We start from the raw sequence: 16,404 nt of genomic DNA, 5'->3' as shown, positions 1-16,404 counted from the left end.
ATCGCCCCCTGGAGCTTGGTGGGATAATGGCACATAAGAGTGTTACAGGCGACCCTGGAATCGGTGTCTGGGTATTACCGTCGCTCCGACCAGGAGAGGATTTCTGGGGAGAGCAATAGAGATGTGATCTGGGCTAGAGGGGCTGGAGATCGGCGGATTGAGTGGCTAGACAGGCCGGAGGTAAGTGGCTGTAGAAGTCGGGCGGACCCGGAATCCAGAGGAAACGGGACCATGACTTATGCTTATCTCTTCAAGTACATCATCATCGGGGACACAGGTAAACAGCGGGCGACTGCCCTGATAGCTGGGGCGGGGATTCGAAGTTCCCAATTCGGGTCGTGGGGGCGGGGCTCAGTGGGCTGGGCGATTAGGTGAAGAGGGGGCGGGGGCAGGGCGGCCGGGGGCGGGGCTCGGGGCTCCCCTTCCCCAGTGCCGGACACCCCGACTCGGGACCGCTCCCGGGCGGCGTGACTCCTTGAGCGTGCGTCCTCCTCTTTAAGGTGTGGGGAAGTCATGTCTCCTCCTGCAGTTTACAGACAAGCGGTTCCAGCCTGTTCACGACCTCACAATAGGTAAGTGCATCTACCTGTGCCTGAACAGATAATGAAACATGACTAGCTAAAGTGAAAAGTTAGCAGCCTTCAGGGTTCAAAGTAAAAAGTTAGCTCCGCCTACTTATAAAATAGTCCGAAGTTGTGTTAAATGAAGAGTGACCAATCAAATGCTGTAAATGGGGAGTAGTGTAATGGGGAGCAAATAATTGAAAAGTAACTTTAGAGATGAGCATGAGGTATGAATAAGTTCTTTTTGTTTTTCCAAATGCAATTTGAATGTTTGGAAAATCCTACGAAAGCTAACTAATTCAAAAACTCACCTTACTTTGCGGTAAATTAGTGCTAGCCTCACGTGTGTGTGTTTGTGTGTGTGTGTGTGTGTGCGCGTGTGTGTATGTTAAGTAATTACCAATATACAGATTTTTGTGTGTGTTGGAGAGGAAGAAGAAAATTCAAGAGTCATCCTAGACTTAAAAGGTAGCTGAAACTAATAACTTTTGTTAAAAAGTGTGATAGAGTTCCAGGAGATTCTGGAAAGTATAAACATTTCCTACGTATTTGTGATAAGGCATGGCCTGATGGGGCTTTAGCAACCCCTGCCCCATAATATCCATAACCTCAACCGAAATAAAGAATGCATATAAAACTAGCCTCCTTGCCATGCAAACACAGTTTCTGAATAAAATCCCTAGCTCCCATTCTTACCATATTGTAGATTCTTACCATCTACAGTCCCACCTTACTGAAATCTGAAGCTACTGCTGCTCCCACAGGACTTATTCAGAGCCAAACAACTAAAGGTTGAAAATAATTTAGAGGGTAGCATCAACAGGAAAATATTTTTTTGGAAATGAATGTTAAGTGGACACCCACACTGTGATAAACTAATGATACAGTGTGTAAAAAGGCAAACATTGCGCTTGCCCTTAAGTAGCTTACAGTCTTCCCGTGTAGCAGGTGGGGCTGGGGGTAGATATAGTGTACTGACAAGTAAATTTTTATTGCAAAAAGGGAGGAGAGGATGCCTTTATCAGGAAAGGCTGAAAACTGAAGAATGAGCAGGACTTAGCCAGGCAAAGGGGATATAGAGATGAGGGAAAAGTGATCAGGGCAGGAAAGAATAACATATGCAGAAGCTTATGAATGACAGAGATCAGGCTGCCTTTGGAAAACTGTAAGTAATTTGACACGTTTGGAGCATGAAATTTGAAGTGGAGAATGACAAAAAATAAAGCTAGAAAATAAAATAGAGACTAAGTTTTGAGACACCTGAAGGCAATAGGAGTAAATGACAAGTTTTAAAGCGGAGGAATGACGTGATCAAGTTTTCCCCAGAGTCCAAAATGTGCTGTTTCTTTCTGAAGTCAATCCTTTGTACCAAAATAAACAAGGCAGTTGGATAGAAAATATGTGCAAAATGAAGGGTCTCTGAGTGCATAACTAGAGAAAGTTGCATAAAAGGATACAAAGTTTTATTTTTCAATTCTTCCCCATTGAAATTCCATTCCTATTGTCCAGAAGGGAAAAAAAATAGTGACTTTTTGCAGTAGCTATCACTATTCTTGATGAAGCAGTCTAGAGTAGTAAGAAACATTTTTTCTTTATATCATATTGACTTGAGCACCTTAGAGTTGAGGGTGATATTTTGATGCATTGTATGTGGGACCACTGAATAGGTGCATATCAGCCCATTATAAGAAGCTAGATTAGTCCTCTTTCTTACTTGGAAATCAGAATTCCTCAAGTAAAGTACTGTATAAAAAATAGGAAATAGAACAAATTGTCTGACATATGATCAAGTGTTTTTAATATAAGTGACCTTTGATTTTTAATTTTTGTCCTGATCTTACCTTGAAAGAAGATGAATGCCAGGTAAACCAAAGTCTTTATTGAGATTGTCAGTTTCCATACTCCTATGAGGAAGGCTGTTTTCTGATGAACTCTGGGAATTATTGGAGATCTGAAATATATTATTTTTGAGAACTTATTTCTTAGGTAGGCTCTTTTCTCAAAAAATCTAGAATTGCAAAAAAATATTGTTCCATATAGAGGAGTAGAGAGTGACTTTGAGAAAAATGCTAGGAAATATTTTTTAAAATTTTAGAAGTTTTTTAAAAAGTTACAAAATTAAACATTATCTAATCAAATTAAGCGTTAATTAACATTGCTAAAAATTTACTCACCTTTTCTGTTTGACTTCTTAATTCATTTTATCCCCATATCTGCTTTTTGGTTACATTCTTGAAGTCATTATCACCTAGAACACAGTTTTTAATTCTAGAAAAGAAATGAAACTTCAAGAAACAAAAAACTAATTGGCTCAAATAGTGGCACTGAGTGCAGACAGAGGACGAGTCACTAGCACATTGAAAAATAGCATGAACTTCTCACTCAACATGGCTGTTCATGACAACCACATTTTTTCTCTTGATCTTCACTGACAGGTGTGGAGTTTGGGGCCCGTATGGTCAACATTGATGGAAAACAAATCAAACTGCAAATCTGGGATACGGTGAGAGAGGACAAAATCATTTACTCCCTGACCAGATCCAAATACAACACTAAAGTCTGATGGAGGGGAAAGGGCTATGAGGATGGGAGCTAATGGTGGAGATCAGAGTAGGGGAAGAGTAAAGTCGAAGATATAGGGAAGCTTTCATTTTCCTCTGTTACAGTTACAGATATGAATGTCATAGTTTTAAATTTTTGTTTTAAATTACCTACGTAATATATGAGTCTGTTCTAGTAAAAAATAAAAGCAACCAATATAAGTGTATAGAGTAAAAGGTTAAATTCCCCTTTGCACACATAAACCTCTCTCCCTCCCAATCTTGGTTTCTGCGTTACCAGAGTAACCCACTATCATTGATTCAGACTTTTTCTCTGTATTTAGATACATAAATAGAAACAAATATATGGTAGTGGTTTTGCTTTTATTAGTTTTTAGAATTGTGGCAAAACAGACCTAGCTTTGTGACTAAGGTATTTTTTTTTTAGCGATCTTTATGTTTTGTAGACTTTCCCATGTCAGTACATACAAATCTACCTTATTTCTTTTTTCAATTTTTTAAAATTTTAAAGTCACCTTATTTTATTTCTTTTTAAATTAGTTTTAGGTGTGCAAAACAATGTAATAGTTAAATATTTATACCCCTCACAAAGTGATAACCTCCCCCAGTCTAACATCCCTCTGACATCGTGTATTGCTGTTACAATTCCATTGACTGTATTCCCTATGCTGTACTCAGCATCTTGTGGCTACACACACACACACACACACACACACACACACACACGTTTATTTATTTATTTATAGTTGACATTCAGTATTATTCGGCTTCAGCCTCAGGTGTACAGTACAGTGGTCAGGCGTCTACCCAGTCCATGAAGCGGTCTTCCTAATAAGAGAAGTGCCCATCTGACACCATACAAAATTTTACAACATTATTGATTGTATTTCCCAAACTGTCTTTCATATCCCCATGGCAATATTGTCTACTACATGTCTACGAATGTCTACTAAAACATGTCTACTAATTTGTACTTCCTAATTCCTTTACCTTCTCTCCCATCCCCACCCCCTCCCATCTAGCAACCATCAGTTTGTTTGTTTTTCTCTTATATCTCTGAGTCCATTTCCATTTTGTTTGTTCATTTATTCTGTTCTTTAGATTCCGCATGTAAGTGAAATCATATGTTATTTGTCTTTCTCCATGTGACTTATTTCACATAATATTCTCTAGGTCCATCCATGTCTTAGCAATTGGTAAGATTTCATTGTTGTTTATGGCCATTGTATAAATGTACCATAGTTTCTTTATCCAGTCATCTACTGATGGGCATTTCGGTTGTTTCCATGTCTTGGCTATTTTGACTAACACTGCAATAAACATAGGGGTGCATATATTTTTTCAAATTAGTGTTTTGGATTTCTCTGGATAGATACCCAACAGTGGAATTGCTGGGTCATAAGGTAATTCCATTCTACCTCATTTTTAAAAATCACTGCATAGGATCATAGAATGTCTGTTCCATAATTTATTTAACAATCCTCCCATTGATGGAAATTTCGGTTTCCAATTTTTCACCACTGCAAAGTTTCATTGATCATTCTCATTTATTACATCTTTATGCAGATACTTGAGGATTTCTGTGGACTGCCTGCCCAGAAATGGAAATTCTGGGTCAAGGTTATGCATATTTTAAAATTTGACAAATGTAGTACTGCCAAAATTTAGTTTGACTTAATGTAATTTTGCTTTATCCACATAAATTGTTTTCCTGTGCATTATCTCAATTTGGTTTGTACTTTTGTTTTCTTTAAGAAAAATAATGTTCAGTCTCTATTTCAAGTTCAAGGGAGGTAGCACATATTCCTACTATTCAGCTAAAATCTCTTCCTGTTTTTGATTAATTCATAGTATTTGATTCTGTTTCTTCTCAGAACTGAGAGCTGAAGCCCTTACATCTACAAGCAGTTCACAAGTGATTTTTTTTTCTTTTTTACCTCTCTTTCCCCTCTACCTACCCGACGTTCCCCAATACATGCAGGTGTCTGTCTTAAAAGTAGTTACTTGGTGCTCTAGACCCTTTTTGCACAGAGTCCTTTTCTGTTTGCCTCATTACCACTTTTGGATGCACTGATTGAGCAGCTGCTTTTAACTGGCATGATATTCTCCTGTGCATTTGTTGGTTGTATTTGCAAGCATTTTAATAATCTTTTGCCCTTCTGATCAGATTTTTCATTTTAACCGTATTGGCTTGCCCTAATTATAGGAAGGTGAGTCACTTCACAGCCCTGATAGTAGTAGCATTAACCAGATAACTCTAAAACTTCCAAACTTGCTTCTTTTGGCCAGTTTTGTCTCTAGCTTTCTCCTCCCAATAAAGCCTAAATGGTATTACTCTATATCTGTTGCCAAAGTTAAGTTCATATATTTCTTAAACAGCTGCCACTTATTTCCTTCTCCTTTTATTGCTGGGGTCCAAGGTTTTTTTTGTCATTATTAATCCAAGTAAGTTTTGCAACTCCTTTTTTATTATCCCCTGGTTTTTGTATTTCCCACAAAGATATATTTGGCCCCCTAAGAAGGCCACAGGACAAATTCTGAGGAGGTGACAAAGAGTGAAGCCTGTGAGTGTCAAGACTGGTATTAGCTAGATTCTGCCTTCTTAACTTAAACCTCTGTCATTTCCAAAACTGTATCTTTTGACGCCAGGAGACATAGTAGCTGCCAGTTAGAGGTATGGTCGTGGTCATAGAGTGTCTGAGTGTTGGCTTGCTGACTTTTTTCCCCTTAAGTGGTAATATGAAACATGATGGACCATAAAATAAGAAAGTTGAGAGCCACTGCTCTGCTGACATGATCCTCAAGAATCATATGGCCTGATAGTCACTTGAGATGCAACTGGCCTGGTTCTTTTCTACTTCCTTTTAGTAATTGCTTTGAGATTGGACTAATCTTTGTTGAGTAATTTAAAAAAATCAGATTTCAGAATACTGGGTTTTTCTATTTATTTTGAAATTTTTAAGAGATTCCTACCTATAATGTATCTGTCTCCTTACACTCTCCATGTAAGCCAGACGTTTCTCCCTTATCATCCCTGATCCCCTGTGCATTGTTTAGCCCCCTTGGGTTCCCACTTCGTTGACTCCATTTCTTCACTTCCAAAGCCATCCTACATGCAGATGTTTCAGGATTACCATGAAGGGTATTTTTAAAGAGATCAAGTTATCCAGTTTTTTGTTGTCACTGTTCTGGTTATTGAGAAGGATTTATAGAGCCATGTTACTTCTTTTTCTCTTTCTTCATTCTGTATGTATAGTTGCCCAAATAACCATGCTAAATGAAGAGGCATTGTACCATAGCTAATATAAAATAGTGATTAAATAATCCCAAATTCATTTGTATTTTACTTTGGAATGCATTTTGATTCTTAGGAAATAAGCATATCTGACTCTGTAGGAATTGATACTTCCAACTACATATCTTAAAACTATAATATGATGCTTCCACTTGAGAGAAAATAGAAAACTGTTAATTCTCTTTATCAAACCTCCATCTTAGTCTTTGCTGCTTCAGATTTTTTTCCTGGGGTTGGACAAACGTACCTCAGACTGATGCAGAGCAGCCCAAATTGAACTGCTCACTCTTTCTAGCATATTGGCTCACAAACTTTGGTTTATGAACTGGACTGAGATGAAGAAGTGAAGTGATTTGATTTTAAAAGTCATTTTCTGATGACCCACTGGCAGTATTTTCAGCTGCTAAAATTAAATGCTGCCATGTGATTCAACCATCACGTGGGCCTCCCTTAAGCTTTCTCTTTTAGATCCTAGTGGGCCACAGGGAAAGAGGGTCTTTCAACAGTAGCAGGAGAGGGAAAAAAGTCAGTAACAGATAAAAGCAAAACAGGAATTAATTTACGACATAAAACGATTAGTCAATAAATAAAACTTTGAGTTCTTGGGAGGGAAAAAGTATGTGTTATATCTTAAAGCATTACTAATATTACCAACAAATTCTTTAGAATTATTTTTGGATTCTCATGTTTTAACTGGTATGCTACTCAACAAAACATTTGTATGATTCTTTTGTTGTGGGAAAGGGAACCTTAGAATTAGTGTACTGGAATTCTCTTCTCACCTTCAAATCCGGGTTTAGAGTATATGATGTAATGGCTAAGGGAACAAACATCTGTGCTAGGAAGTACTAGGATCCTAAGTTTAAGTTATGTATTCGACATTTATTGACTTTATAACTTTTGGCTAGTTACTGAACTTATCGCTTTGAGCCTCATTTTCCCCTTTGTGTTATTGTTAGTATCAGCACTATTATTGTTATTATACTATAAGAAAGCCATTAATTTTCCCATGTCTACATTTTAGTTTTCCCATCTTTAAAATATGAACAATAGTCTTCCTTCCCTACCTTTATGTGGGGATATAAGGATAAGTGATTTCAAGAATGTGAAAACTTTCTTAATAGGGTAGATTCAATGCCCAGGGTATTCATATTATTATTTAAAAGATGTTTTTGCTTCCTCTAAGGGAAAAAAAAAACAAACCTATTCCATCAGGAAAGCAAAAGTACCCAGTATGTGGGGGCATTAATAAATCGCTCAGTTATGAGAAAAACTTAGTATCTTGACCCCAGCTGGAAATGAGATTAGAATGTGAACAGTTGGATTTTTTTAAGGAACACTCTGTCCTGGGCCCTGGGCTTCTTTCCCTGTTCTTTATTCCTATTTGCCATGACAAGATCTCAGCAAAGGAACATTTTGGTAGTCCTGCTTTTGTTAGTGGAACACTAAAGGTCAATTAGCATATGCACAATTTAAGTGCTTGGTATCTGACTAATTTTCTACATTGATCCATTAAAATGAAATTTCCATTGGACGGGATATTGGCATTCTAAGATAATTTTCTTTTTTACAGATAAAGGAATAGAAACAGAAAATTAATGTTAATTTCATGTGTTCAACATCATGTTTGGATTGACAGTACAACATACTCTGAGTTTCTAGTCCTGTTTCCAGTTTTTCTTTCTTTCTTTTTTTTTTTAAATATATTGGGGTGACAATTGTTAGTAAAATTACATAGATTTCAGGTGTACAATTCTGTGTTACATCATTTCTAAATCCCATTGTGTGTTCACCACCCAGAGTCAGTTCTCCTTCCATCACCATATATTTGTCCAGTTTTTCTTTGCTAGGAGACATTAGGAAATGTATGGAAATGTCTCTGATTGTCACACGGACTGTGGGGTGCTACGGCACTTAGTGCCTGGGAACCAGGGGTGTTAGTCAGCAATTTGATAGGTAGTCTTACAGGAAGAATTGACCTACCCAAAATATGAATTGCATTCCCTTTGAAAAATATTAATTTCCCACCTGGGTTTCTCTGTGGGCAGTCATGTTTCCTTTCCCTGATTCTCTTTTCTTAATAGGAATTATTTAAAAAATTAAGTCCTTTGTGTTGGAGTGGCATGTGATCACGTCAGTTCTCTGGAAATAACCTGGTTTTGTTGGGATTTTTTTGTTGCCATGTTGGTGGGAAAGGCTGGGCAAGAATCCTTCCGTTCTATCACCCGTTCCTACTACAGGGGAGCAGCTGGAGCACTGCTGGTGTACGACATTACGAGGTGAGTCCGATCTGATGAGGGGGAGGGAAGCTCTGCTCTATGGTCTCGAAATCTTTTTCTTGTCTGCCTACTGATTCTGGTAAGAATGCTGAAGAAGAATGGCCTGATGTTTTTTTTTACACATATAGCCTTTCTCCTTTTCCCATACATTTGGAATTTCTTCGTCATCTTGAAATGGGCCTCAGACCCACTTTCTAAACTTTTCTGCTGTAGGCGTGAAACCTTCAACCACCTGACCTCATGGTTAGAAGATGCTCGGCAACATTCTAGCTCCAACATGGTTATCATGCTGATTGGGAATAAGAGGTAAAATTTTATTTGAATAAATAATAAGTACGAATCGTCATCTAGGTACTCTATAGACATTGAATCACTTGGTCCCCAAACTCTTTTAGTATATGGTGCTCTTAATACCTCAGTAAAAAAAAATATCGTGGTGAAATATACATAACATAAAATTTACCCTTTGAATCATTTCTGAGTGTACTGTTCTTTGGAATTAAGAATGTTCACGTTGTTCTGCAACTACCACCACCATCCATCTCCAGAACTTTTTCATCTTCCCAAACTGAAACTGTGTTCCCATAAAACACTAATTCCATATCCTCCATCCCACCGGCCTTAGCTACTACCATTCTACTTTCTGTCTCTGTGAATCTGACTACTTTAGGCACCTCATATAAGTGAAATCATACAGTCTTTGTTCCTTTGTGACTGGCTTATTTCTTTTAGCATAATGTCCTCCAGGTTCATCCATATTGTTGCATGTGTCAGAATTTCCTTCCTTGTTAAGGCTGAATAGTATTCCATTGAATGTGTTTACCACATTTTGTTTATTCAAACGTGGTAAACACACTGATGGACACTTGGGTTGCTTCCACCTTTTGGCTATTGTGAATAATGCTGCTGTCAACATGGGTGTACAAGTATCTATCCCTGCTTTCGATTCTTTTTGGTATATACCCAGAAGTAGAATTGCTGGATCTTATTGTAATTCTATGTTTAATTTTTGGAGGTACTGCCATACTGTTTTCCATAGTGGCTATACCATTTTACATCCATAACAGCAATGTACAAGGGTTCTAGTTTCTCCATAGCTTCCCCAACACTTTTTATTTTCAGTAAATTTTCTATGGCACTCATAAGCCAAAACAAATAACAGTTTTGTTATTAAATAGATCTAAACAACCTAAGTGTTTTTGTCATAACAGCTTAATAACTGTTTGGAAAATGGAAAGCATAAATTAAAACAAAAATTTTTTTTTTAATTTCTTTCTTAAATAGTCATAATTATTTACTACCGGTAATGACCTGTGTATATCTGTTGGGCATTGCATAGCTTGTTAAACCTTGGAATCAAGATTGGACACTTTTACTCTCACTTCCTGTTCCAAATTGATTTTTGCACAATGCTTGTTTTTTATCACAGCAGCTGCCAAAAATTCAGCTTCACAAAGATATGAAGCAATAAACGGCATCTATTGTGGTCTGATATTGACACTGAACTATCTTAAGCTTGTAATTCATGTGGTGTTCTGATGTTGAATGTTGCTGTGCTTCCCTCCAAAATTCTTCGTGTCCCCTGGCACCCTTGTGAGTTTGTGTAGTGCATACATTGCACTGTTTGAGAACTGTGGCCACAGACTAATTGTACTAATTTATTGGGTCAACCAATTTATGGAAAACCTACTCCATTCTAGACACTGTGCCAGACTTTGAGTGCGCAAGGTTAAAAAAAAAATTCTTACCCATCTTCCCATAGAACTTCCCAGGGAGGATCTAGTGGGGACATAGATACTAAATATCAAATGATTTGTATCTTATTATACATTGTAATAAATGCAGTGAAGGAAAAAACGGCTGCTATGAAAGAGGATTAACAAGATACCTATTTTTGATTAAGAGTGATATTTAAGCTGGAATCCAAAGGATGGGTAAGAGTTCGGTGGGCAGAGATTTAAAAAAGAAAAGCATATCAGAAAGGGGAAACAAACTGCGTGAACGCCCTAAACTAGGAAGACGCTGAGCGAGTTAGGGTATTGAAAGAAACCTGGTCTGGTTGGACTGAATCAAGGGGGAACGGTGCACGATGAGGTTGCAGAGTAGGAAGGGGACAGATCTCTTAGCACTAACAGGCCTTAGGAAGGAGTTTGGATTTTATTCTAAACACAGTAGGAAGCATTTAAGAGTCTTAAGCAGAAAAGTGGCTTGATCAAATTTTCAAAGATCTCTCTGGAGGGGAGGAGGGTTGAAGTGGGATCCCAGTTGCAATACTCCAGGTGAGAGTACTAGGGTGATGATGCTGGAGAGAGAGAGAAAAGGATGATTTTAAGGTACGTTTTGGAAATACCTCACTGGGGGATGTAGTGGGTATTTGGAGTGAAGGAGGTAAAGGTGTTAATAATAACATCTTGGTTTTTGGCTTCTGCCGTTTACTGAGATGCGGTAGCCTGGGGCAGAAGCAAGTTGGGAGGAAGAGATCAAGTTCCATTTTGATGTAAGTTTGAGGGGTTTTTTTACACATCAGAGTGCAAATGAAGATCAGGCTAACGAACAAACAGATTTAGAGCTTAAAGGAGCATCTGGGCTAGAAATACACATTGGTGAATGTTGACATTTAGATGGATAGTTCTTTCCTAGTCTTCACACAGCTGATGAATAATAAATATACATTTTGTAGATTTGTTGTTCTTTAGTGGACTTACTCCTTGATGTTTATTTATCTTCATGGTTGAAAAACTGGAAACCTCCCAAATGAAAATTTCCAATTTGAAAAGTGAAAATCAAACACTTCATCCTTAGTTATTCTGCAGCCTTTTATCCTGTCTTTCATAAAGTCTTTACATGCCATCCTATTCCCTTTCTCAGTCCTTGACTGTATCTTCTTTCCCCTGTATCACAAAATTTTATCGTTTTCTCTGAATCCTTCATTTCCCTGATAGCAAGCTGCTATTATACATGTTAGTAATGAGACTAGTAAGAGTTAAGGCGACTGTGCTCTCCTTATTCCTGGCTCTCTCTCTTCTTGTGGAGTGATTTCAGTAAAGGAGGAAGACACTCATCACTGTGGGATGGGCCATCTATCACTTTTTTCCTTTCTCACAACTGGAATTTCCTTTTCATCTTTTTTCCTTTGCTCTCACTGAATCTCATTCGAAAAAGAAGCATAGAGCAAAGGCCTTGAGTAACTATGGGGCTTGCCTAACACTTTACACTTTTCTCTGTAATAGAGTAAGGTATTATCCCCAGTGATGCTGCAGCTGTCATGGTTCTGAAGAATATTTTCCAAGAGACCACAGAAATTACTCACCCTGCATAAGAGAATACCATTTAGGATCTACATTCTTTGTGTATTAACTGACAGTTGAAACAGCTATGGGATTCTTTTAGAACAAGGGTTTCTTCTTTCACTTGGATCTTCTTTCACTTTCACTTAGTTTTCTCCCCAATCAATCTCTTGCAGTGACTTAGAATCTCGCAGGGATGTGAAGAGAGAAGAAGGAGAGGCTTTTGCTCGGGAGCATGGACTTATATTCATGGAAACTTCAGCCAAAACAGCCTGCAATGTTGAAGAGGTACTATTTAGAAAAAAGTAGGGAAAGCTTTTCAGAGATTACACTGTATGTTTGTCCTTTTATTCAGAATTATCTTCTATAAGACACATCCTTTCCTTAAAGGATGCTTTCCTTAAAGGATGTCTTTTGGTCGTAGTGACTATATGTCTCCCTGTAAGGGAATGTTCCATTTCTTTTACCTTGATTTCTAAGGTTTTACTTTTGCTTTGGGTAACATTGTTTGTAAGTGTGGATTAGATTCCACTGTTACTTGTAAATCACTTTAGTTGGAGGGACTACTGGGTTCCTGCTATAGTCATTTCTAAGCAAGGTGTTGACTGTATCTTCAGTAATTAATCGAGAGGAGAGCCTGTTTTATATGCAAAGGGTGCCAACCTAGGGACCCTAGAGACATCTTGGGTCCGTACCAAAGCACCATATAATTCCCTTTTCTTTCTGAAACTACTCTCAATGGCTTTTGCAGCGGCTTTGGGGAACCTTTTGTATTTTACTCTGTGTTCTCCTAATGGTTCCTAATTCACCTTCAAAATCCAAATTGGAATAACATTTGTATTCAATTTCTCTACCTAAATAATGAGCCTAATAATATGATTTATGTCTCCCTTAGGCCTTCATTAACACAGCCAAAGAAATATATAGGAAGATCCAGCAGGGTTTATTTGATGTCCACAATGAGGTGAGAAAGGGCAGGGGTCTTTGTCTTAAACAGGACAGGAAGCTCCCTAGAATGTGAGCATTCCTTGTCTAACATCATACTATTTGAAGCTCTGCCCAGGTCATACATGGCTTTTTTTAATGTAGGTACACAGAAACCTGTCATCATTGTCTGCTTTTCTCTCAAGTCTGAGACCTAGAATGCTTAAAGCGATTTTAGTTGGTGATCCGAAAGGCTTATACAGTATGGGAGGTTTTCTTCTCAACTTCAGTTTTTTACGAATCCAGAGCATGGAGGAGGTGTAATTCTTAATTACTCAGCAGGGCCATTTCTATAAAGCAAATTCTAGGGCAAAACAAAAAAGAATTATATACTACTTCTACTCTTTTTGCCTGTACCTACTTTTATCTAATAACATCGTGATTCTTCATATAGCTATGAAACTTAAGTATAACAGTCACTTTAAAAATGGACACAAAAGCCACTTCTGGTTGTCTATAATACTCATACACAGCTGGTCATCTCATCTTTACTGTCACAGATTATTGTTCTACAGCAGTCTGGCTAGGGCATGTGGTAACTTGCCAAGGTCATATCTGCCTCTAGAAAATATAATGAATGATTTCTCCTTTTATCCTTCTCCTCTCTCCCATTTACTTTAGCACTTGAGGTGGGAACTATTGCTTCTTTTCTTTTATAGGCAAATGGCATCAAGATCGGTCCCCAACAGTGTATTTCATCATCAGTGGGACCCAGCACCTCCCAGAGGAACTCTGGTGATGTAGAGTCCAACTCTGGCTGCTGCTGAACATCTGGCCTGGACTCTTTTTTTTTTCCTTCCTGGAACAGCTTCAGATCAATAGGCTTAAAGAAAGAGGTCTTACTTGTAGCTGAGAAAAGCCTCTTTAAAGGTGTGATGTTTTGCCTTTCCATTTAAAGACCCAGGGAGAATTTGGGCCCTTACTGACCTGTCCCTCTTCAGGGACGTGAGCATTCCCTATAGATTAGGGCTCTTCTCATCCTCCTGTTTTGATTTCTAAGAAGTTAGGATCAAAGTTGATTGTCACAATATTTCAAAAATAAATTCTTTCATAACTGTACGCAATCCGCTCCCCACGAAGAATTAGTAAAAGGGTCTAGGACATTCCACTTGAGTAGTTTAGATTACTGGGATCTGGCTGGCCTTTGGATGATAGATCCTCCATCTAGGAGTTTCACTGAGATTTTTTCACTTTCCACGTGAGAAGAGTTCTTGCAGAAGGCAATTCCTTCTACTTGAACTGCTCTCTATCATCCTATTGCTAGTTTCTGTGTCTTAGAGTAACTATAAAACTTTTAAGAGCAGTGGAGTTGCTCATGGACCTATGGCCACTTACTATAATTACCTGAAGCAAACATCTTTCCATGTTCGTTTTGTTTTAGGGGCCAGACCTAACATTGCAGCCTCTCTCACCAAATAGACCCGTAGTTTCATCACACTCACTTCTTAATGAGACCTATTTAGATTTTTTTATCCTAATCAAGCTGATCTGCTTACTTTCTGGACATGACATATTTATTTGCACTTCTATGCCTTTGCACATGCCCTGCTGTCTGCTAACATTATACTCAAAGTCCAAACATTTTCCTTCAGAAAGCCTTCTTTGCCTGACCTTAGGCCTGACCTTAGGACTTCTAAACAATTATTGACACAGTACCCCTTAGCTTTCCTATGTTATTTATTCATATGTATATTTATTTGTATTTATGTTAACTTTGTAAATATGTTTTGTAGTTGTTTTGTGTGTGGAATTTGTCTTCCCATATAGATTGTAAGCTCCTTGAGAGCAGGGACCATGTTATCCCTTTACTTTTGTAAACCACTCCTGCCATTTCTTCACAGTGCCCAGTGCTATATACGTGGTCATTGAATTTAACTGACATACTTAAAGACTTGGAACAGGTCTGTTTTAGATGGCAGAGGAAACAGAAGGCCTTAGAGTCATCCCTTTGCAACCCTGTCTCAATCTCTTCCATCTGCTTACCCTGGATTCTATATTGGTCTTCTCCCTCTCCTCTCCCTTCCCTGGCTGTTTTCCTCCATCCCATGCAGCATGCAGTAAGGCTACCTGCTTCTAAGCAGTCAAATAAGTGGGTACTTCTCCAGCCATTCTTCTTTTCAAGAGCATATATACTATCCTAGCCAAATTTGCCTTTGCTTCCCTCATCAAGCAGCCTTCTGGGTCAGTTGCTATATCTGTTTTTTTTTTTTTTTTTGCCTTGACATCCCATTCTCTTCCACAGCACTGAGGTCTCATAAATTTTTTAATTTTGTTATCGTTGATGAATTGTTTCATTATTAAATATATGCATGTATCCAAGCTGCTCATATTTCATGTGTCATTTCTGATTGTAGCCCATACATAAGTAGACACTCTCCTTCTAGGAAATTGTATCAAAGGTATTGGAAGAAGACTCCTTGAGATATGTTGATTTTGTACTGGATTCTTTCCTCAGTAGTAGTAGTAATAGTTAACATTGCACCACAGGAAGTTGGAAGACATTCAGGATATTGCTTTGATTATGCTTTTGTTTTGTTTTTAAAAATCCTACCTGATTCCAAAAAGGATTTGAGACTGTTGAATGTGGGGTTAGCCTGCACCCTCACACCAGAGATAAAACTAAAGTAAATATAACTTTATAGTTTCTGTATAGTTCTTTACCAACAAAATATCTTTAGTGATTGGGAAGCATCAGAGCATTGATCGAAGATAGAATTCTGCCTAATGCTGGTGCTTTCAGTCATTAAAGGATACCATTTTGATATTTTGGAGCATATCTTTTCAATCCAAAATTCCACAACCAGTTCTACCATCCAAACCATTTATAACCTTCTGTACTTGGGTACTTCACCATTTCTAAGGGAAGCATGAGAAACAAAAACATCTGGGCAAATTCATGATCTGTGTACATCACTGCTGATGTTCTGAGTGCAGTGGTTGTGAATTATGGAAAGTGGATCTCCCACCTCCATGTGAAGAATGGCGGTAATGATATAATATGGCATTGATTGGTTTTGAAGGTCAGGACCATTGGAAACCATATTATTTATAGCAGTCTAAGTCATATAATTTATAGATTATTGCAGATAGCAGAAATTATTAGACCAGGCATACCATTTCCCCTTTCTACGAGTCGGACAATTAAGTTTGCAAACTTTCCATGGTGTACTTAATGCCTTTAACTGGTTCCTTTGATGGCAGGTTTATTTTGTATTAAACAAGCAGAAGAATAATAGGTTCTCATTCTAGAAACTATTAATAATTAAGATAATATCTGCATATGCATTTACATACAAACACATTGTTCTGATAATCCTAACGCTAACCTCAAATTTGATATAATGATAGCAGTAGCCAGGGGAGAATTTGGCCAATAGGCTTTGTTCAATATATAGAGAAATGTATTTGGCCCAGTCTTACCATTTTTTTGATAAA

At 37.9% G+C, this 16,404-nt stretch overlaps 1 protein-coding gene across 1 annotated transcript; it reads left to right on the top strand.

Moving 5' to 3' along the window:
* The first annotated feature begins 44 nt into the window (after positions 1–44).
* Positions 45–15,288, top strand: RAB2B (RAB2B, member RAS oncogene family). The gene is made up of 8 exons (XM_033107185.1): positions 45–277; positions 501–572; positions 2,999–3,066; positions 8,616–8,698; positions 8,912–9,004; positions 12,162–12,273; positions 12,881–12,949; positions 13,629–15,288. The coding sequence occupies exons 1-8, from the start codon at positions 232–234 to the stop codon at positions 13,734–13,736; spliced, it is 651 nt and encodes a 216-aa protein (XP_032963076.1). The 5' UTR covers positions 45–231; the 3' UTR covers positions 13,737–15,288.
* Positions 15,289–16,404: the final 1,116 nt, after the last annotated feature.

The sequence above is a fragment of the Rhinolophus ferrumequinum genome, chromosome 6, assembly GCF_004115265.2.
Source record: "Rhinolophus ferrumequinum isolate MPI-CBG mRhiFer1 chromosome 6, mRhiFer1_v1.p, whole genome shotgun sequence".
In the NCBI taxonomy this organism is placed as follows: domain Eukaryota; kingdom Metazoa; phylum Chordata; class Mammalia; order Chiroptera; family Rhinolophidae; genus Rhinolophus; species Rhinolophus ferrumequinum.
The sequence above is the reverse complement of the archived record's forward strand: the minus strand, read 5'-3'. Positions and strand labels throughout refer to the sequence as shown.